Source organism: Mus caroli, unplaced genomic scaffold, assembly GCF_978045245.1.
Source record: "Mus caroli unplaced genomic scaffold, Mus_caroli_1 scaffold_4, whole genome shotgun sequence".
Taxonomy (NCBI): domain Eukaryota; kingdom Metazoa; phylum Chordata; class Mammalia; order Rodentia; family Muridae; genus Mus; species Mus caroli.
In genome coordinates this window covers 112,282,384-112,305,216 of record NW_028227259.1, presented here as the reverse complement: position 1 = coordinate 112,305,216, position 22,833 = coordinate 112,282,384, and the positions used below count along the sequence as shown (strand labels likewise).

The window sequence follows — 22,833 nt, the reverse complement described above, 5'->3', positions numbered from 1 at the left end:
TTGATGCATCTTCTCCTGGCACTGGAGCTATAGACAGTTGTGAGCTGCTAATGTGTCTGAGGTTAGTGAGAGTGTGCTCATACACATAAAATAAATAAAATCTTCTAAAGAAACAAAATATGCCACTGTCAAAGAAATGAACCTGTAGTAGTCTGTAGAACTGGGTTCTGGGGAAGGTAAAATAAGTATATTTGAACAGTGAGTGTTAATTTTTACAAGCTTTTGGGAAAACATTGTAACATTATGTTATCTTAACCCTCTTAAAATTGCAAAGCTTTTGACCTAGAAATGCCAGTTACTGAAATCCTCTCTGAAGAAATAATCAAATACTCAGGCAAAGATTTATGTATTTAATACAGTAGGCTGTAGAGCAGAGCAGTTACAAGTCCTGAAGCCCAGCTGCCTCAGCCCAAATTCAGGTTCTCTTACTTGGAACCACTGTGGCTTAGCTTAATCCTTACATGCTTCAGGTGTCTCTGTCTGTAATGTGAGGACTAATCCCCACCCTGTAGAGTTCTTGTAAGAGAGGAATGGTCATCCCTTCAGAGTCAGTCAGCCACAACAACAGTGTGTGTAACACCATCCTCCAAACATACAGCAAACATGTGTTTCTCCCTCACATACCAGATATGCTCTGCTGGACATGGGTATGGGTCCTATGGACTGTAGTGTCTCTTGCTCTTGAGGGGTCAGTAAGTGACCAGGGATGTATGTGTTCCTGTAGGCAAATCCTGCCACGCACACTCTTTGCAGCACGTTTACTGACAATCTCAGGCCAAAGGACATTGCATGCTGAACCAACATCCATGATTTAAACATTGGCTTTGATGGCCATACGGTCTCTGCAACCACTGAATGTTGCCATTATAGGATGGAAGCTGGATTAGTTAACACATTGATGTATGGGGTCATGACTATAATTTAAATAAAATCGTGTTTTTAAAAGCAGGTGGCACGTTGGCTTATGGGCCAGAGTTTTCTAACCATTGACTAGCTTATTCTAATCAGTCAGAAATTTTCAGAGGGAGCCGGGCAGTGGTGGCGCACGCCTTTAATCACAGCATGAGGAACTAACCGTATTAAAGGTTGAGGAGCACTGCACAACAGCGATTCTTGTTTCCGGTCAGCTTAGAAACGTGCTATAGAAGCTGACAGTTGTAACTGGGTGGTGGTGGCACACACCTTTAATCCCAGCACTTGGGAGGCAGAGGCAGGCAGATTTCTGAGTTTGAGGCCAGCCTGGTCTACAAAGTGAGTTCCAGGACAGCCAGGGCTATACAGAGAAACCCTGTCCAGACACCCCCCCAAAGAAATTTTTGAGGATTTAATAAGTTAACATACTAAAGTACATACCAGTTGCATATGTGGAACATCACTAGCACATGTTGGTCTTCATTAGCAGTATTGCTTTTGTTACTTTAGCAAATATTGGAAATAATAGGTGTTCAACAGTCCACATAAGGTCAAATATATTACAGCACACCACACTTTTAAATGTTACATATCCTTTTAGACATCATTTTAAAATAACTAAGGGGAGGGGCTGGCTTGATTAAGAGTATTTTCTGTGCAGCCATGAGACCCGAGGTTCACATTCCTGGGACCCATATAAGAAGCTGGGCATGGTTGTACTCATGCCTGGAATCCCAGCCCTGGGATGGGGAAACAGAGACAAGAGGGTTGTTGGAGCTTGCTGGTTGCTAGCCTATCTCTAGGTTCAGTGAAAGTCCCTGACTCAAGGGAACAAGGCAGAAAGTGACAGAGCAAGACCCTCAATATCTTCCTCTGGCCTCTGCAGAGGCAGATATTCGCACACATGCATATGCATATACTACATGTAGACATACCCAGGTACATACACTTAAAAACATTTTATTTATTTATTTTTTAATGTGAAGGCGGGCTGGACCGATGTTCAGAGTGCCTCCTGGGCCTCCAGAGGACCTGGTTTGCTTCACACTATTCATATCACCAGAAGGCTCAAAATCATCTATACAGACACACACACAACTAATGACTTAATAAAAACCTAATGGGAAAGGAATATGTTTGTTTTAAGTAAAGAGATAATTTCTGTTATGAGTCTAGTTTTTAAGGAAAATAATGTATTTTGTGTGTGCAAAGGTTTATTCTCCAGGATGGCTGAGAGAGTAAACTAGATGGACACTTTTCCAAGGTACAGTAAGAAGAAGCAGTTCTGTTCTAGGACTCGGAAAATGGTCAGGACACCGGCCCATGGGGTAGCACCCCTCTACTGACTCTCAGGTTATCTGGACCATATTCCTCGAGCGTCCAACTGTCCTTTCAATGATAATAGGGCAGAATACTGGTGTACAGAAGAGGGCAGCCTCTCATGCCTCTGGCTATCTGAATATCCAGACGTACACACCGGCTTCTCTTAGAAAGTAAAGATTATGCTACAACGTTTGCTAGCCCTGGGTCTAGACGTCACATGAAGACTGGCAAAGGAACCTTCAGAATCTCCCAAACTCTTTTTTTCTTCAGTCTCACAAAATATTGACAATTAAGTGTGTTTTTGTGTGTAGAAGGATTGCCTATAGTACATGGGCATGTATGTATGTATGTATGTATGTATGTTGAGACCAGAGGTAGCCTCGGTAGTCATTCCTCGTGAGCAGTTTGCCTTGTTTTTTGAGAAGAGGTGTCTCACTGGGGCCAAGTCCTCAGTAATTAGGCTAGCCTGATTGGCCAGCTGAGCCCAGGATCCTTGAGTGCCTGCCTCCCCAGGGCTGGATTTACAGACATGCCTTTCTCTGAGCTCACCCCTAGGTCTTGCCTCTCAGTCCTCCTCTGCAATGGCACCTGGTCTACATAGCTGGCCCTCAGAGAGCCCATCGGCCTGTATGTGATTCTCTTCTTCATTTTCTCTCAGCTGGTCTTGTGTAACCAAAAAAATGCTGAGATATGGTGTAGCTTCCATCTGGGCATTGCAGAACATTTTTTTCAGGAAAATCATGTAAGAATTGCTTTAATCCCAGCACTCTGGAGGGAAAGGTAGGCAGATCTCTTGAGTATGTAGTCAGGTCTACATAGTTCCAGGACAGGTAGCTAGCTATGTAGACCCTATCAAAAACAACAACACAAAACAAACAAACAAACAAACAAAACCAAAAACCACCACCACCACCAACAACAACAAAAATCTTCAGATTTGTTTCAAAATAAATGATCACAATGATGTCAGCCATATTAAAAGAAGCAAAGTTGCCACTTTTTGTTTGTTTGTTTTAAGACACAGTTTCTCTGTGTAATAACACTGGCTGCCCTGGAATTTCCTTTGTAGACCAGGCTGGCCTTGAACTCACAGAGATCTGCCTGCCCCTCCCTCACGAGTGCTGGAATTAAAGGCATTTACCACCACTGGTCTGGCACTACAGTCACTCTGGGGTTTTGTGGGATTTTCTATGCTGCCTTATATTTATTTAGGGGGTTGGTTTATGTGTATATGTGTATACACTGTTCCCACCATGCATGCCTTCTGTGTGGAGGACTTACAGGAGGCTGTACATTTTCTCTTTCTGTCCTGAGGGTTTTAGGGATTGAACTCAGGTCAGTGGCAGGCTTGGTGGAAAGCCCCCTTTCCCCACTGAGCCAAGTCACCAGCCTTGTGTTTTTTTGTTCCCCTGTCATTTTTATGTGTTTTGCCCACACATATGTCTACACACCACTTGTGTACAGTGTCTGCGAAGGTCAGAAAGGGGTGTCAGTTCCCTTACACATCTAGAGTCATAGATGGTTATTACCCACCATGGGGGTGCTAGGTCACCTGAATAAGGGTCACCTGGAGAACAGCCAGTTCTCTTCATCTCTCTAGCCCCTTGCCTTTGCTTTTTGAGAAGGATCTCATGTCACCCAGTCTGGCCCCAAACTTGCTCCATGGCTGAGTTTTATCTTGAGCTTTTGGTCCTCCTACCTTTACCACCCCAGTGCTGGGACTACAGACAAGCCCAGTTTATACTGTGCTGCGGATGGCCCCAGGGCTTTGTGCCCAACTGCACCACTATTCCTTAGTTTGGAACTAACAGAGAAGATTTGTTTGTTATGTACATATTTTCCATTTCCAGTGACTTTATTTATAATAAAAAACTGGTGATGATTCTTACCAGTTGGCCTGTCATTTTCAGACAGATGTCACACACTTTTTAAATTAGTAATAATTTATGCATTAAAGGCTAATTGAAAATAAAATTATAGTGTCATACAAATTTGACATGTTGGCCTGGGTGATTCTTGGGGGAAGGAATATAGGGTACATCGTAACATGTCTAGCTGCATCTCCAGATGTTGCCCATGAGAGTCCAGTGGTGAACCGCAGCTTGAGGCTAAAAATGTTTCCAGATGTTGCCGAGTGCCTCACTAGAGGACTACACTGATGCAGCTGAGAACCACTGTCCTGTGTGTCTTGCTTTACAGGAGTGTAATTTGGAATAAAGCAACATTCCATTAGGAGCTAAGCACAAAAGCAACACAATAAAAAACCTGCTAGGCAGTAATTTTAAGGTGTTCAGCATGAACAAAAATTTCAGACTATATTTCTTAATCAAAGGCTAGATTGTCTTGGCAATTGTTATAAAAACAGATCACTAGAAGCATTTTAGCAAATGCCACATAGGAAAAGTAAAATTAGTTAATAGAGATGTAATTTACAGTTATTTCTTCAGTCATTTTGAAATGTAAGGCCGCAGACCTGCAGTTATTAAGGGAAACATAAAGGTCAGTGTACGGTTTTTTATACTCGAGTCATGGCGATTTTCTGCAGCATGATGGATAAAAATGTGTTTTTCTTCTTTGGTCATACCTACAGCAGGGATGCCCAGCATCCTGCTGAGGCCATCATTAACCTGACTTCCTCTACAACAGGTTTGGCCTTCTGTGGAACACCTCAGCTCTCAGGGTGTTCTTCAGCTTGGACATTTGCCAGGGGAAGTGGGCAAACAGCTTGTGCAGAGAGAAGAGCAAACACTGTTAACCCGGAACCATCTTTTTACATCATTGAGTGTTCTGTTGTCTTTCAATGCCAATCATCAGCTTTGTCATCCATGGGGTGGGTAAACTGAAGCAGGCAGCCACTGGGGGGGCATGGGGTCAGTGCTTATAGTCTCTGAGGGAGGTTGGTCCAGATACTGACTGGTGCTGCTGCTATAGCAGCCAGTGATTAGAGAAATTACTCAGCAGACTTTTCTCTAAGGGAACATGTACATATACATATATGCACATATACACATCTGGTGGACAAATATAAAAAAGTTCCAACAAGCAGGCTCCAAGCATTTCACACATACACATACATACACACATTCATACACATACATACATACATACACACACAGTTGATGTAGAAAGCTACAACACACACTCAGACATATATACATACATACAGATTTGATGGATGGAACAAAGTTCCAACATACTCTCACACAGACTTTACACATATACATGCATGCACATACAAATATATATATATATATATACATATATATATATATATATATATATATATATATATACACATACATACACACATACACACTTAGAGGGTACATACACACACACACATAGTTGATGGAAGGAAGGAACAGTGTTCCAACAACTTTATTTTTCCTTTCATGGCTTGTATATCAAGCTATAAAATTACAATATGATTGTGTACTATTTTTGTTTTAGTGAATGATTAAGAAAAACAGTGTGTTCCCAATAGCTTTATATGAAATAACATTATGCAGTACAGGTAAAGAAAGGAAGTTGTTCCCAAGAATCCACGTACATTCATAACTAAGCAACTTGTTATAAATTAACAAACTGTGAGCAAGCAAGATCTCTCAGCCAATTTCTCTTACTGGCAGGTAGAAATTTGTGGTTACAAAGAAAGGATTAATTATATTATTATTTTACTATCTATCTTTTAAAGTAATCTTATAATAATCTTAAGTACAAATCTAAACTCTAAATCAGTCATATCTATTTTAAATTCTCAGAATTTACATCTGCACATCAGCAATTTTTATTAAGTCATATCAAGAAGTTGAGAACAAAAATGGTTATAAAAGGGCTGGAGTGATGTCTGAGCAGTTAAGAGCACTGACTACTCTTTCAGAGGTTCTGAGTTCAGTTCCCAGCAACCACATGGTGGCTCACAACCATCTGTAATGGGATCTGATGCCTTCTTCAGATGTGTCTGAAGACAGCTACAGTGTACTCATACATAAAATAAATAAGTAAATCTTTTTTTTAAAAAAATCGGCCAGGCATGGTGGCGCACGCCTTTAATCCCAGCACTTGGGAGGCAAAGGCAGGTGGATTTCTGAGTTCGAGGCCAGCCTGGTCTACAAAGTGAGTTCCAGGACAGCCAGGGCTACACAGAGAAACCCTGTCTCAAAAAAAACAAAAACAAAAACAAAAACAAAAAAAGGATATAAAAAATTTATCATCACCAGTTCAGCCTCAGAGAGAGTCACGTCAGCTAGTGCTGTCATTGTTCTTGTTCCCTGAACGTAAAAGCTCCCTCACTTAACTAATAACAGTGTTCCTTTTCTGAACTTCAAATTGTTCCCCAAGATGTTCTACATCAAAGCCAGTAGTAAAAACATCTCAACCTAGCTTCACTAACATTATTTTTCCAAAAGTTTTCTACGGCTGGTGGTCATTGCTCACAATAGGTCTAAGTTCTTCTCTAGTGTAATGATAGAATCATTAATCTGCTCCAGCAGCAATGCCTGAAAGAGATCAAGGATTAGTACTGTGAGTGCCCAGTGAGGGGCTGGGAGCCCCCTAGAGTTTTCACATAATTCTTAGATTAAGAGGGATGTGAGGGCAGCAAGCAGAGCAGAACTGCACAACAACATGATGTCCTCAGAGTCATGCCTCAACTGAGAGACACCCGTCCTGGCTGTGCTAACCGGTGAGCCAAATTCATTCCACGAGTTCTAAAACCATTTATTATTCCTCCTGCTTGATCCTCAGCACTTCAAATTATCAATTGTCTCCCAAGTATTAGTGGTACTTTGTGAGGCTTAGGGATTAGTTCCGTGGAAGCATGCTTGCACAGAACCTTGGGTCTGGTCCCCAGCACTCAAAAAATTAGAATGGAGGAAGGACCTGATGGAAGGTAGGAGGGAGGGAGAGAGAGGAGAGGAGAAAGATGGGAGAGAGGAGAGAGAGGGAGAGAGGGAGAGAGGAGAGAGAGGGAGAGAGGAGAGAGAGGGAGAGAGGAGAGAGAGGGAGAGAGGAGAGAGGAGAGAGGAGAGAGGCGTGTGGATGTGATGACTTAGCAGTAAAAGCGCCGTCAAACTGGGGACCTCAATTCAACCTCTGGTACCACATGTTGGTTGTACAGAATTAATTCCCACAAATTGTCCACCACACTTGTCCTGTGGCACTTGAATACACACCCCTCCACACACACATACACAGAAAAAAAAAAACTTTTGGCTTGTGTCACCAATACCATTTTCCCTTGGTTTCATTCTGTTTTGTTTTGAGATGGTCTCACTTTGTAGCCCTGACTGGTCTAGAGCTCAGAAGGTCAGCCTCTGCGTCCCAAGTGCTGACTTCCAAACTTTCAAACTTCATTTTCTTAATTTTATTTGAAATTAAAATGATACCATTTTCTTCTTCCCTTTCCTTTCTCCAGCCCACACTCATACCCCTCAAATTCATGGCCTCTTTTTCTTAAATTGTACACACATATATAATATATTCCTAAATATACAACTACAACCTGCTCAGTCTGTATAAGGTTCATTTATGGAACTGATTTCAAGGTTGACTGTGTGGTGTTGGCTCACCCTTCGATGTGACGCTCTCTGAGAAGGCTGTCTACCCCGCTCATCCTTGCTTAGTTGCCTATAGTTCTACCTCTGGGTTGGGGCACTGATAGCTTCCCCCTCTGTTTTAGCATACATTTTGGTTTCCTTGTTGTTCGTTGGTTTTGTCTTGTGTTTCATAAATATTTTCCAATCTTAAGTTTCTCCTTGTCTAGACTTAACCCTTGTGACTTAATTGTTGAAGAAATGGTCTCTTTGTATTGCATGTTTCCCACAGCCTGGAGTTTGCCTCAAACTGTCCTTTGCTTCAAGGTTTCCAGTGCTCGGGCTGTCTCCACCATTTCCTGTGAACAGGTGGCTGCAGCTAGAGGTTTGGTCAGATCCAGAGCTTCCTTCCTTTTTGGCTGTGGCCAATGGCAGCATTGTTGATCTCTTCTTGCATGGTGACTTTTTTTTTTTTTTTTTTTTGTCTGCTTGGTGCACACCATGCTTTGCAGGCATTTGTCTTTAATCTTAGTGGAGACTCATAATGCTAGCACGTGTCAGTTTATAGCTGATGATCAGACTTCTTATTAGGTCCAGTAATCTCAAAATCTCAAATGATTTTTAGATAGGCCTCTTGGGTCCATTGTGTTGCCTGTGATTTAATTTTGTGGTGTGTGTGTGTGTGTGTGTGAATTCACTTAGTGCTGTATAAAAATGTTTTGCATTAAAAGCGCTTTTACAATTAGTAATAAAACTCAAAGGACTCAGCCGGGTGTGGTGGTGCACGCCTTTAATCCCAGCACTCAGAGGCAGAGGCAGGTAGATTTCTGAGTTCGAGGCCAGCCTGGTCTACAAAGTGGGTTCCAGACAGCCAGGGCTATACAGAGAAACCCTGTCTCGTAAAAACAAAACAAAACAAAAAACAAAAACAAACAAACAAACAAAAAACCCTCAAAGGCCTGAATTATTTGTACTGGGATTCACCATCTGTGAAACCCCTTGAGGACAGATGTCCAAACTGCATATAGGACCATTTCCCTTTGAGCTTGCTGAGTTGGGTGTTTTTTCCCTTTGAGTTTGCTGTCTCCTGCTCGTGCACCATGGCTCTTTAGTCTCTTTCTGCTTTCTCTGCAAGGTCATCCTGCTCACAGTATTCTACTGTTTCCAAGTGTGAGAAACTGGCTTGGGAATATAAAAGCAAAACTAGCTTTTCATTGTGTGTGTGCATCCTTAATTTATTCTGCTCAGTTCTATCTGTAGACCTCAGTTCTACTGTTTATTAAATCGAACCACTGGAACTCTAGATCCAAAAAGTAAGTATCAGGCTGTGTTGACCAACCGCCACGTTTGAATATTGAATGTCTTGATCTATGGCTGATGTAGAAAGGCATCAACAGCTGAGATCAGATATCAGAGCAGCACACACAAAACATTGCAAAGGGGGGCCTGTTGTGTAGCTTTGCCCATTGGCGTGCAAGGAATAATTTTTGCTTTTCTTTCTTTTTGTTGTTGTTTTGCTTTGTTTTTCTTCTTTGAGACAGGAGATAGCCTTGTCTGGCAACTCAGTATAACTAACAATGACCTTGAACCTCTGATTCTCCTGCCTCCACCTCCCAAGTGCTGGAATTCAGGTTTCTACCAACATACCTGGATAAATCACACACACACACACACACACACACACACACACACACACACTCACACCAGATCAGGCAGGGTTTTCCTATGTAGTACTGGCTGTTTGGGAACTCAGGAGTAGTGTTAAGAACTTGCTCTGAGCCGGGCATGGTGGCGCACGCCTTTAATCCCAGCACTTGGGAGTCATAGACAGGCGAATTTCTGAGTTTGAGGCCAGCCTGGTCTACAGAGTGAGTTCCAGGACAGGCAGGGCTACACAGAGGAACCCTGTCTCAAAAAAAAAAAAAAAAAAAAGAACTTGCTCTGTAGACCAGGCTGGCCTTGAACTCACAGAGATCCACCTGTCTCTGCCTCCCAAGTGCTGGGGTTAAAGGAGTGTGCCAGCACTGCCTGGCTAAAATATTTAGTATTACTATGATTATTCATAAAGACCTTTAAATTCTCACTTGAAACAGTGTTTTGTCTGCTCACCTGGTCTAGGAGTGGCGTTGTGCTTTATTGAGTAACTGGCCTGAATGGCATTGGAGAGGCCAATCGTACATCCTGAAAGGGTATTTGTTTCCTTTACTTTCCTAAGACCCATGTTGTCTGGGCTTCTTGACATTGCACTTTGTTCTAGAACTGCCATATAAAAGCTTGGATTATACATTGTGCTTCTCCAAGCAAGGAGAACGCCCGTTCCAGTGCGGTGAGTGCCAGCTTGCTGCTGACTGACTGTCATGTGACCTTTGCTTGCAGGCTCGGTTGTCCTACATGCGGGTGAAGTATCTTTTCTTTTCCTGGCTGGTGGTTTTTGTTGGAAGCTGGATCATATATGTGCAGTATTCAACCTATACAGAGCTATGCAGAGGGAAGGACTGTAAGAAAATCATAGTAAGTATTTTAAATATTTTAGTTGTTTTTTTAAATGTCCTATAACAGACTATAGTTACTATAAATGGCCTAATTATTAAATGTCTTCGACAGTAAAGGCAATTTGATATTACAGTTGTGCTGAACGTCCTAGCTTTTTGATAAACTCAGTGCTCAGAAATCTAAATATGTAGTACAGGTAAATCAGTGTGGAAGCAATCTCACTATGAAATGGTTTTTATTTTCAAATATACTTGAAATTTGGTTTATTATATATCAGATTTTAAAAATGTTTAGGACATAAGTATGTTATTATAGATTTTCTAGAATATATATATTTTTAATAAAGAGTCATATCAAACACTAAACTTTATCTAAAGGGTATATATTTACCACTTATTTTCTCTCTGAGTAATTCAGTATATTTTATAAAAATTACCTTATCAGTTCAAGATTAATAGCCATATTTACTGGCTGTGAGTGTTATAGAACACTTATTTTAAATCCTTGAGTTTCTTAATTAAGTCAACTCCTTATTTTCTACTACTATCTTTCAACATATATCAAAACACTTATTTCAGGACCATATATTTATTTTTGTATTTGTTTGTTTTTATGGGACTCTAGTTCAAACCAAGAACCTCAGGCGTTCAAGCAGGTGCTTACCTCCAAACTACACCCATCTCTATGCAAAACATTTAAAGTGTGTGTGGGTGTGAATGGAGCTCCTGCTGAGACCAGAAGAGTGAACGCATCAGGTTTCCTAGAGCTGGAGTTACAGGTAGTCCTTAACTGTCTGATGTGGACTTGGGGAATGAAACTCAGGTAGTCTGAAAGAACAGTATGTGGTCTTAACTGTTTAGCCATTTCTCCAGCCTCCTATAGCAGTCATTTAAAAAGTGTAACTCCTGGGCTGGAGAGATGGCTCAACGGTTAAGTGCACTGACTGCTCTTCTGAAGGTCCTGAGTTCAAACCCCAGCAACCACATGGTGGTTTCCTAGAGCTGGAGTGTGTTACAGGTAGCCCTTAGCTGCCTGATGTGGATTTGGGGAACGAAACTCAGGTAGCCTGAAAGTACTTTGGGTGCAGCAAGCATCCTTTCTTGCTGAACTACGTGTAATGCTCAACCCCAAGATCTTACTGCTGTCACCGCAGTACACATATTGAAGTGTCGTACATTAATACAGTGTACGGAGAGTCAGGATCTTCCTGACTACCATGTCATGTCGGTTCACTGTCAAGAACACCAGGCTAGAGACAAAGTCCTAGGCTGTGGTCACCTTTTCATAACAGGGCTTTGCTTTAGTTCTAGTTTACAGGCAAGAAAAATGTTTTTGCCCTACCTGCCCCTTAGCTTTTATGACGCTGACTTTCACCAATACGCTTGGGCACTAACTGTGATGGTCCTCGGACATGTCAGCTGGATATAGAGTAGGTTCAAATGTCCTTGACTCAATCTTGTTTGGTCTGAGGCAAACGGCCTCATACTGTCACTGTAGCATTGTAAGCTGTTCCTGAGAGACAGCTGGAGAAGCGCCCCTAGAGCATCATTTCCGCTTTGTTAGGAGTTAGGGTTGAGTGGTCATCACAGTCATGGCCATGCTGGTTTCTTCTCTGAGTGTCTGCTGTCTTTTACACTCTCCATTTCTGTGTGAGAGGTTACATCTGTTGTGGTGTGGGTGCTGAAGTAAAAGTACCTCAGGTTTGAGGTCAGCCACCTTCTCAGTAGCTGTGCAAGCTCCTGAGCTTCTGCAGAATGGTGACTAATGCCATTTCCATATACTTCCCCTTCTACTTCTATATGATTGCTTACTATAGCCATAATTTCCTAATTACTAAGTAATTGCAGCCAATCCTGTTTGATGCCCAACTATGTAGAAATCTTACATAATTGGACTCTGTAGGTGGGATCTCCCAGACATGGCCTGTTTCATTAACTGGAGTAGGAGAGGCGCTTCTCTTCTGTGTACAGCTGAGGACCACAAAGTTCCATCGGAGTCCTCTGACTGACTCCTCTGTGGAGGGAGTCTGCACTTCTCTGAGGAGTGCCTCTGCCACATTTAGAGGGCTGGTGTGAGTGTTAAAGGAACATACCCCTTGGGAGGCAGAGGCAGGCAGATTTCTGAGTTCAAGGCCAGCCTGGTCTACAGAGTGAGTTCCAGGACAGCCAGGGCTACACAGAGAGAAACACTGTCTCGAAAAACCACCACCACCACCACCAACAACAACAGGAGCATACCCTTTAACCTGAAGCACTAAAAGATTTCAGGAGCCCTAATCTAATCACAGTCTCCTTTGAGATTCAGTTTCCAAGGATAATGGTTTATTACTTAAAACAATCAACTTAAGACCTACTAAATTGAAGCCATTAGGAGCTATGTTCTTGGTTAGACAGTAATGCATAACAGTATTCCATTTAGCTGTGCCTTGCTTGAGCTTCTTTAATGTGTGAGGAAGAAGTCAATAGAGGAAAAACTGGAAAAGCTTAAGACAGAGAGCAGAAAATGGTGAAGACTGGTAATGCCTGGGAGAGAAGAGGGAGAAAATGATGACTGAAGACTGGAAAGCTTCCAGGAATTATGAAAAACCCAACTCTGCTTTCTCTGTGTGTGTCTGTCTGTCTGTATGCCAGCCTCTGTGTATGTGTCTGTCAGTGTGTGTCTGTCTGTATGCCAGCCTCTGTGTATGTGTCTGTCAGTGTGTGTCTGTCTGTATGCCAGCCTCTGTGTATGTGTCTGTCAGTGTGTGTCTGTCTGTATGCCAGCCTCTGTATATGTGTCTGTCAGTGTGTGTCTCTGTCGTGTGTGCCTGTCTCTGTACATCTTTATGTGTCGTCTGTGTGTGTGCCTTGTGACTAGCTTTATCTCTCTTGTGTGTATAAGTGTGTGGGTGTCTGTGTGTCTGTGTGGGTGTCTTTGTGTGTATCTGTGGAGGGTGGAGTGTCTGTGTATATATGTGTGTGCTTGTCTGAATGCATGTGTGTCTGTGTGTACATGTGTGTGGGGGCAGGCCTGTATGGTTTTGTGTGTGCCTATATGTGTGTATGCGTATGTGTTTGTGTGTGTCTGAGTGCCTTGTGTGTGAGTGTGTGTAGGTGTGTCTGTGTGTATGCATGTGCCTGTGTCTTATGTCTGTGTGTCTGTCAGTTTGTCTGTGTCAGTGTCTGTGTGTATGTATCTCTGTGCTTGGTTTTTTAAGTCTTGTTAAGGAAAACCAGCTGTCTGAAAATGATATCTTAAGTACATTTTTAGAGCATGGATTTTTGAAAATATTTAGAAGCCAAAGTTTACACATATGTTTGTGGTTATTGCCCTCTTGTGGTCCAGTTTGTAGTTTAGGGCAGGATTCCCTCAATAGGAGTGAGTTTTGTAAAAATAAGGATAAACAGTGCCCTCTTCTGGTATAATAGGTATGTGCAATCAAAGCTAAATGCTGTTTATTACAATAGTAGTAAATCTTTGGGCTTTTAATTATTTAAAAGTTACTTAGTATCATTATTGACTATTTTGATATACAGCTGAACATTTTTATAGACATTACTTAGGGTGATTATAGTTTTATGAAGCCAACTTCTCTTTTCACACAAACGTTTGGGAAATTTGCCTTTAATTTGGGATAGAAAGCCAGAGCTGTTCTTTGTGACCACCCTTGTGACGCAAGATTAGCTTGAGGCCTTTGCTCACAACAAGAAATCTGATTCTAACAGCTGAATACCAGACTAGTCACTACTTACTGATTTACTAATAAGAGACTTTACTAAGAAAATAAAAAGAAACTTTCAATACTGTGTACTGTTTTGTTTTTTTTTTTTTTTTTTTTTGGTTTTTCGAGACAGGGTTTCTCTGTGTAGCCCTGGCTGTCCTGGCACTCACTTTGTAGACCAGGCTGGCCTCGAACTCAGAAATCCGCCTGCCTCTGCCTCCCAAGTGCTGGGATTAAAAGGCGTGCGCCACCACGCCCGGCTACTGTGTACTGTTCCCCAGAGCTCCCAGGAACTAAACCACCAACTGAAGAGTACACATGGTGGGATTCATGGCTCGAGCTACTTATGTAGCAGAGGATGGCCTAGTCAGTCATCAGTGGGAGGACAGGCCCTTGCCCTTGGTCCTGTGAAGGCTCTATGCTCCAGTGTAGGGGAATGCCAGGGCCAGGAAGCGGGAGTGGGTGGGTTGGTGAGCAGGGGGAGGGAGGAGAGGACAGTAAGTTTTTGGAGGGGAAACCAGGAAAGGGGATAACATTTGAAATACGAATAAAGAAAATATCTAATTAAAAAATAAAGGTGTGTGTCACCACTACCCAGCTATATGGTAGTTTCTTGGTTACTTTTTTATTGCTATGATCAGACACGCTTATCACATGACCAAGACAATTTTTTTTTAATTTTGTTTTTTCGAGACAGGGTTTCTCTGTATAGCCCTGGCTGTCCTGGAACTCACTCTGTAGACCAGGCTGGCCTTGAACTCAGAAATCCTCCTGCCTCTGCCTCCCGAGTGCTGGGATTAAAGGCGTGCGTCACCACTGCCTGGCTGACCAAGACAATTTATAGAAGAGTTTATTGGAGCTTACATTTCAGAGGGTGAGTCCATGACCATCATATTGGAAGGCAGGCATGGTGCAAGAACAGGAGCAGGAGCAGAGAGCTAACTGGGAATGTCATGGGCTTTTGAGCTGCCAAAATGCACCCTGAGTGACACATCTCCTTCCACAAGGCCACACCTCCTAATACTTCCCAAACAGTTCCACCAACTGAGGGCCCAGTGTTCAAAGATACGAGTCTACATGGACAGGTGGCATGGGTTTCGTTATGGCGTCTACATACATGTGTCATGCTTTGTGCTACTTCGTTCTGCTCAGTTCCTCTTCATGCTTCCTTCTTCAGCAATTCCTTTTTTTTTTTTTCTCTCAGTTCTGATTTAATTATTTAAAATATTCTCGAGTATCCAGGTAAGTCGTCCCTATAATGCTAGCACTTGGGAGGCCAACTCAGGAAGATTTCCACATATGCAAGCCTAGGTCCCGAGTTCCAGCCCAGCCTGAATTACAGGGTGACCTCCTGTCTGGGACATTTTTTTTAATGATCTGTTAACCTTGTTCAGCCTGGCTGCTTCTTCAGGCATTATTTTTGTTATTTGTACTTTTCTAGAAAATTGTTCATTTAAATATATTGCCATAAAGTCATTTGTGTTTTTCATAATCACTGCCCAGTGGCTGCCTGTTAGTGCTTGGTTTTGCTTTCAGTCTTCCTAAGGGCTCCTTTTTGTTAAGATTATGAGGAAGGATCTTTGGATATTTCATTGCTGACTTCTTTGCTCCCATGCCTCCTCTATCTTGAGGAATTGACTGTACTGTCATTAGTGCTGAGGTTTTGTTTTTACTTAGTTTAAGCTTTAAGTTTGAGCGTATGTAGTGCTCCGTGTGCTTTCTTATTTTTTTTCAACCTTGCATTTAGAGCTGTAAATTCCCCTCTGAGAGATGTGGTAGCTGTATCCTACAAGTTTTAATTGTTGCTTCATTCTAAATATTTTGCGTTTTCATTTTCTAGTTTACTTTAAAATTTCCTTTTAGATTCTTCCTGTTCCTCCCTCCTCCTCTTCTTCCTTCTCCTCCTCTTTAAAAATGGAGTCTCATTCTAGCCCAGGCTGGTCCAGAGGTCATCTTGTAGCTCAGACCACTCTAATGAATGCTCACTCTGAATGCCCAGCCTCCTTTTCTTCCTACTTAGCCTTTCAGTAAATTTTATTTTCATCATTTTTTGAGGAGGTGGGGGGCGTTGGTCTATATTTTGAGCTGAGGAACTTCAATGACGTTTGTTTTCCTTCCAATCTATTTATTCATTCTTGGTCAGAGAATATGTGGTCTGCATGGTTTAAATCCCTCTCTGGGATTTGCCAAGCAGATGCACCATGCAGATGCCTGCATTTCCTAAGAAATCTCTCAAAGGGAAGGCTTTGAGCATCACTGCACCCTCATGGCCTCCCAGACATACGATAGGGACCAGATTGCTTTACTCCTTGCATGAAGATGGAACTCCACATTCCTAGTTACAGCCAGAGCTAAAGGAGAAAGCAGGGCACAGTCCAATTGTCTCAAAACCTTTTGCTATTGGCAGCTAAAGGCGCTTCTCCAGGTAGCAGCACTTTGCTCTGCATGAGGGAAGGGCTCTCAGCCCTCCTCAGGACCATCCTTATCTTCACAGGAAACTGCACGGAGTGCTGCTAGTAGTGAGAGCAGGTGTCAGGAGCCTGGAACATCCCAGGATGTACAGGAGCGTTTGGGAGCCAGACTGCCTGAGTTGGGATCCTGGCTTTTTAAATGCCTTAACTGACACTTGTGTTTCCTTAGGTTTACAGTGGAAGTGACAGTAATTAGGTTCTGTGACAGAATTGTCAAGACAATAGATGATTGCAGCACTTGGGCAGTGCCTGTCACACTGAGGACACCCAGGCACGGCAGTACTGTATCAGCAGTTCCCAAGTCAGTGCCAAGGGTGTTCTCACCCCAGACCTGCTCTCCAGCTGCCTGCCATTCCTACACATCCATACCCACAGTCCAGTAACTTCAAGGCACCTGTCACAAGAGTCATTCACATCAGCTGTCCTTAGGATATATACCCTTCCTGTCTGCAGGTTAAAGTGAAGCTTTTAAAATCTATGTTGAGGGGCTGGAGAGATGGCTCAGCAGTTAGGAGCTCTGACTGCTCTTCTGAAGGTCCTGAGTTCAAATCCCAGCAACCACATGGTGGCTCATAACCATCCGTAATGAGATCTGACTCCTTCTTCTGGAGTGTCTGAAGAAAACTACAGTGTACTTACATATAATAAATAAATAAATCTTTAAAAAAATTAAAATCTATGTTGAGCTGGGCAGTGGTGGTACACGCCTTTAATCCTAGCACTTGGTAGGCAGAGGCAGGCAGATTTCCGAGTTCGAGGCCAGCCTGGTCTACAGAGTGAGTTCCAGGACAGCCAGGGCTGTACAGAGAAACCCTGTCTGGAAAAACAAAAAAAAAAAACAAACAAAACAAAAACAAAAAAATCTATGTTGAATTATTTTTTCTTCTCCACTGTTCTTGACAGCTCTCTGTCAGGGTGGGTAACAGCATACCCAAGAAAAAACAGCTTTAAGGAAGAAAAGTTCATGTGGCTTGTGCCACAGGCTTCATGCCTATCTAGATCCACTGCTATGCGTCTGACACAGGCAGAATATTATGGTGGCCGGAGCCTGTGGTGAAGGAGGCTCCACAGATGCCAGGAAGCAAAGGCTGAAGAGAAGGAAGGGCAGAGAACAGAAGATCCTTCACAGGTTCTACCCAGCAGCCCCTGTTACACCTCAGCTCTACTTTCTGACACTGACACCACCTCCCAGCTGGAGACCAGGGCTTTCAGTTCATGAGCCTTTTTTTTTTTGGGGGGGGGGGAAGGTGGTCGTTCCAGTTGCAAACTCTAACACGTGGACATGCTGTGCACCTTTTTTTTTTTTTTTTTTTTTAATGAGACAGGGTTTTCTGTGTAGCCCTGACTGTTCTGGAACTCACTCTTTAGCCCAGGCTGGCCTCAAACTCACAGAGATCTACCTGCCTCTGCCTCCTGAGTACTGGGATTAAAGGCGTGTGCCACCACACCCAGCATGCTGTACATCTTTGGTCTTCTATATCTACAGATTTATCTCAAATTCTTTTTAATTTTTTTCAGTCCCTATTTTCCTCAGTTTTTTCAATATAGTATCTTAGGTCTTCCTGTATTTTTACCCTTGTTTATCCTTTCTCCCACACTACCTTTAAAAAAAATATAGGTAGGTATGTGTGCCTACTCGTTTGAATACCATGAGCCTTCAGTGGAAGCTAGAGAGGATGTCAGGTCCCCACAATTGCAGTTATTTACGGCTGTGAGCCACCCCGTGGGTCCTGGGAACTGAACCCAGCTCCTCTGTAGGAACAGCAAATACTCTTAAACACTGAGCCATCGCCAGTCCCCATAATGTGGCTTTTTATTTCTAGGTTTTTGTCCCTTTTCTTCCTAAGTTCCATTAGCTTATTTTACATTTCCTCTGTTTTTTCGTTGTTTCTGATGCTTTGCAGTCTTTTTTAAGGGATGTCAGGAAGGCCTTTGAATTCACAGCACACCATCTGTTCTGCTTCTTCCCAGCAGTTCCCGGGATATTGTCTTTATTTGATATTTGCTTCTCATATTCCTTTCATAAACAGTCAGGCAGTAAACCAAGCTAGAAGTGAAGTTGATGCGCGTATGCCTATGTGCATTGTGTATGAGAAGGAGAGAAAGCTGAGGCAGGGCGGCAGATTGGCTGTCCTGGGGACTTCGTTCTCCCCAGCCCCTGCAGGCTGCTGATCACAGCCTCTCCCACTCCAAGCCACCCACTGCCTGTCCCCAACAAAGTAACAGTTTAAGGATTTTGCTGTTCAGCCCTGCATTGATGAAGCCAAACAGAATTCTGGGAAATTCCCACAGCTGTGTCCCTTAAACCTTTCAAACCAGGATGATGGTTTTGTTCTGAGCTGCACCTTCTTTTCTTTCTTTCTTTCTTTTTTAAGATTTACTTTATTTATTTATTATATGTAAGTACACTGTAGCTGTCTTCAGACCTCCAGAGGAGGGTTACAGATGGTTGTGAGCCATCATGTGGTTGCTGGGATTTGAACTCAGGACCTTCGGAAGAGCAGTCGGCACTCTCAACCACTGAGCCATCTCACCATGAGCTGCACCTTCTACTTGGTGCCTTGCTGACTTAGTCTAATGTCTCAGTGGGAATTTAATCTCAACTATTTCTGCACTCTGACATAATCTTTGAATTATGTAGATTATTATTATTATTATAGTAGTAGTAGATCATACTCATTTATTGTCCATAGGGTTACATTAATATACTTTTGTTTGTTTTGAGGCAGGGCCTTGTTGTAGCCTAAGACTGTCATCAGACTCAAGATTCTCCTGCCTTAGACACATGAGTGCTAGGAATACAGGCACATACTACCACACCTAGATTTGAACATAATTTTATCAAACATAGAGTGGATGTTTCTTTTCTCATTTTTTTTCTTGTTTTTGTATGACTTCAAGGATGACAAAATGACCAAGGTAATGTTATTTTGTAACTTTAAACTTTTAAATTTAATTAAAATTCAGAACCATTTTTAAAAATATAGTACTTTTCTTTTGGAAGGAGTAATAACCATACTGTCTCAGACCATGTTAAGTGGAGAAAAATGCTTCCAAAATTCTATGTATATCAGTTACTCAGATCCTTGAGATATTTCTATTCATGAACATTTACTACCTTCTTGTTTCCTGATTCTCAGTGTGACAAATACAAGACTGGAGTTATTGACGGACCTGCATGCAACAGCCTCTGTGTCACAGAGACACTGTACTTTGGAAAATGTCTGTCCAACAAGCCCAGCAACCAGGTATGGATCTGACCATTGTCATCATCATTAATTATTGGTTTTTGCTACAGTCTTATATAGGTCAGACTGGCCTCTCTCTCTCTCTGTGGCTGTAGATTTTCTTAATTATTCTGTCTCCATCTTCTAAGAGCTGTGTTTATAGTATTGTACTACTTTACCTGGCTAGTGAATTCTAATTTTCCTTTAAACTAAAAGCATTATTAAAAAATTCTTGAAGCGCTGGGCGTGGTGGCGCACGCCTTTAATCCCAGCACTCGGGAGGCAGAGGCAGGCAGATTTCTGAGTTCGAGGCCAGCCTGGTCTACAAAGTGAGTTCCAGGACAGCCAGGACTATACAGAGAAACCCTGTCTCGAAAAAAAAAAAAAAAAAAAAAAAATTCTTGAAGCTTGGAGGCTAGAGAGATAGCTCAGCAGTTAAGAGCACTGGCTGCTCTTCCAGAGGTCCTGAATTCAATTCCTAGCAACCACATGATAGCTTACAACCATTTGTAATGTAATCTGATACCACCTTCTAGTATGTCTTAAGTCAGCTACCGTGTACTCATATATGTTAAATAAATTTATTTTTTTTAATTCTTGAAGCTGAGGAGTACTTATATCAGGAGACTGGAGCAGAAGGATTTTGAGTTTGAAGCCAGCTTTATATAAATAGCAAATTCCGGGTAAACCAGGAATGTGTGTGTGTGTGTGTGTGTTTGTGTGTGTCTGTGTCTGTCTCTGTGTGTCTGTGTGTGTGGGGGGTACTTTCCTAAAAACAAACACATCCTCCCAAATATGCATAACTAAAAATTCTTGAATCAAACAAAGCTTTAGGATTTTATGCATTTCCATTTTGTAAGGTTTGATACATATTCACTAAGTAGGTATTTATTAAGCAAGGCATGTGGTGCATGCTTATAATCAGAGCATTTGGGAGACTGAGGCAGAGAATCATTGCAAATTTAGTGTCAGCCTGGGCTTCTCAGTGAGTTCAAGGTAATCCTGGCCTACCTAGAAAGACCCTGACTCAAACAAGGTAAAACAAAGGTTTTTTTTTTTTTAAGATTTATTTATTTTATGTATATGAGTATACACTGTAGTTGTACAGATGGTTGTGAGCCTTCATGTGATTGTTGGGAATTGAACTTAGGACCGACCTCTGCTTGCTCTGGCCAACCCCACTTGCTCCGGCCCAAAGATTTATTTATTATTATAAGTTCACTGTAGCTGTCTTCAAACACACCAGAATAGGGTATCAGATCTCATTATGGGTGGTTTTGAGCCACCATGTGGTTGCTGGGATTTGAACTCAGTACCTTTGGAAGAGCAGTCAGTGTTCTTACCTACTGAACCATCTCACCAGCCCAAAACAAAGGTTTCTTAATCTACTTTCCCTAACATTTAGACACTGTCTGAGCCATGAAGACTGTTTTGTTAAGAAAACTATTCCCACCCCAAATGGAGGAGTGAGGTAGAGGAGGAAGAGATTGGCCATGGTCAGTGTTCAGTCCTATAGCTTCTTGTTTGGCATTCAGATACTCTATGGCATGTGGGCTCCTGGGGGACTCAGCAGGCCCAGCAGGGACACTTACTGCTCTGCTGCCTGTAAGTTCCTCACACATTCCTTATCTTCAGGTCCATTCTCTTTGAGTTTCCATTGTAATGTTGACTTTACGCCAAGCTCATCACCCATTTAGGGGCTGTTTGTGGGGAACTCAGCCTTGCATAAAATGTAGTAAATATTGCATAATGTTAATTTGATAAGTACCTACTTAATGTCTATGATTTGACACCAACCTGAATGAACAGCTTAGAAACCACAAAATTTCCCCCCTGAAATAGGGACCAGAGAAGTAGCTCATAGTGGGCCTTGCTTTTGGCTAGGATCTTTCCAATTTTACTTTTAAAAAACTGTATTTAGAGCCGGGTAGTGGTGGTGCATGTCTTTCATTCCAGCACTTAGGAGGCAGAGGCAGGCAGATTTCTGAGTTCAAGGCCAGCCTGGCCTAAGTTCCAGGACAGTCAGGGCTATACAGAGAAACCCTGCCTTGAAAAACAAAACAAAACAAAACAAAAACAACCAAAACCAAAAAAGCTGTACTTAGGTATGCATTATGTTCATCTTTTTTTTTAAAAAATTATTTATTTTATGTATATGAGTATACTGTTGCTGTCTTCAGACATATCAGAAGAGAGCATCGGATATCATTACAGATGGTTGTGAACCACCACGTGGTTGCTGGGAATTGAACTCAGGAAGAGCAGTCAGTGCTTTAACCACTAAGCCGTCTCTCAGCCCTATGTTCATCTTTTAAAAGTCATTTACGGAAAAAATACTTTGGGAATACTTCAGATTTGCATTCAGAAATAAAGTCAGGAGCTGAGTGTGCTAGTGTATGCCCAGAAGGTTAAGGCAAGAAGATTTGAGTATGGACTCTCAAAAGGTAAAAATAAAGTCACAGATCTAACTGAGAGGGAGGCCCAGTGCTTGTTTACATTTTGTAGAGAACCTGAAAAATTCCGCTGTGTGCTTTGTGCAGTCGCCTTCCATATGATGCATAACTTATCACTTTTCTTCACAAAGATGTATTTAGGAGTTTGGGATAATCTACCAGGTGTTGTGAAGTGTCAAATGGAACAAGCTCTTCATCTTGATTTTGGAACTGAATTGGAGCCAAGAAAAGAAATAGTGCTATTTGATAAGCCAACCAGGGGAACTACTGTTCAGAAATTCAAAGAAATGGTGTACAGTCTCTTTAAGGTGAGTGTGTGCAATACTACACCTCCATAGGAAGCTTCGTCCTTATAGAGGGCCTGGCAGAGCCTAATGTTGTTGACATTCTTTTACTTCCATCAGAGACTATCTGGAAGAAATGATTTAGAGAAAGAGAAAAATTGGAGGATATTAAGCTTTTTCGAGACAGGGTTTCTCTGTGTAGTCCTGGCTGTCCTGGAACTCACTCTGTAGACCAGGCTGGCCTCGAATTCAGAAATCCGCCTGCCTCTGCCTTCCGAGTGCTGGGATTAAAGGTGTGCACCACCACGCCCAGCGATATTAAGCTTTTTTATTTAAAGTATTTATTAATAGAATTGAGGGCTATTAGATTGCTGTACGTTTTGACATTCAGCTGATGCAGAGCCAGGCACGATGTCTTACTGCTGTAATCTCAGCT

General features: G+C 42.2%; 1 protein-coding gene across 1 annotated transcript in view; it reads left to right on the top strand.

Moving 5' to 3' along the window:
• Positions 1–22,833, top strand: part of Dipk1a (divergent protein kinase domain 1A) — a 71,861-nt gene that overhangs the window by 46,975 nt on the left and 2,053 nt on the right. The window contains exons 2-4 of the mRNA XM_021162220.3: positions 10,146–10,280; positions 19,574–19,681; positions 22,245–22,421. Of these exons, the coding sequence (XP_021017879.1) occupies positions 10,146–10,280; positions 19,574–19,681; positions 22,245–22,421 (420 nt within the window). The remainder of the gene's footprint in view (positions 1–10,145; positions 10,281–19,573; positions 19,682–22,244; positions 22,422–22,833) is intronic.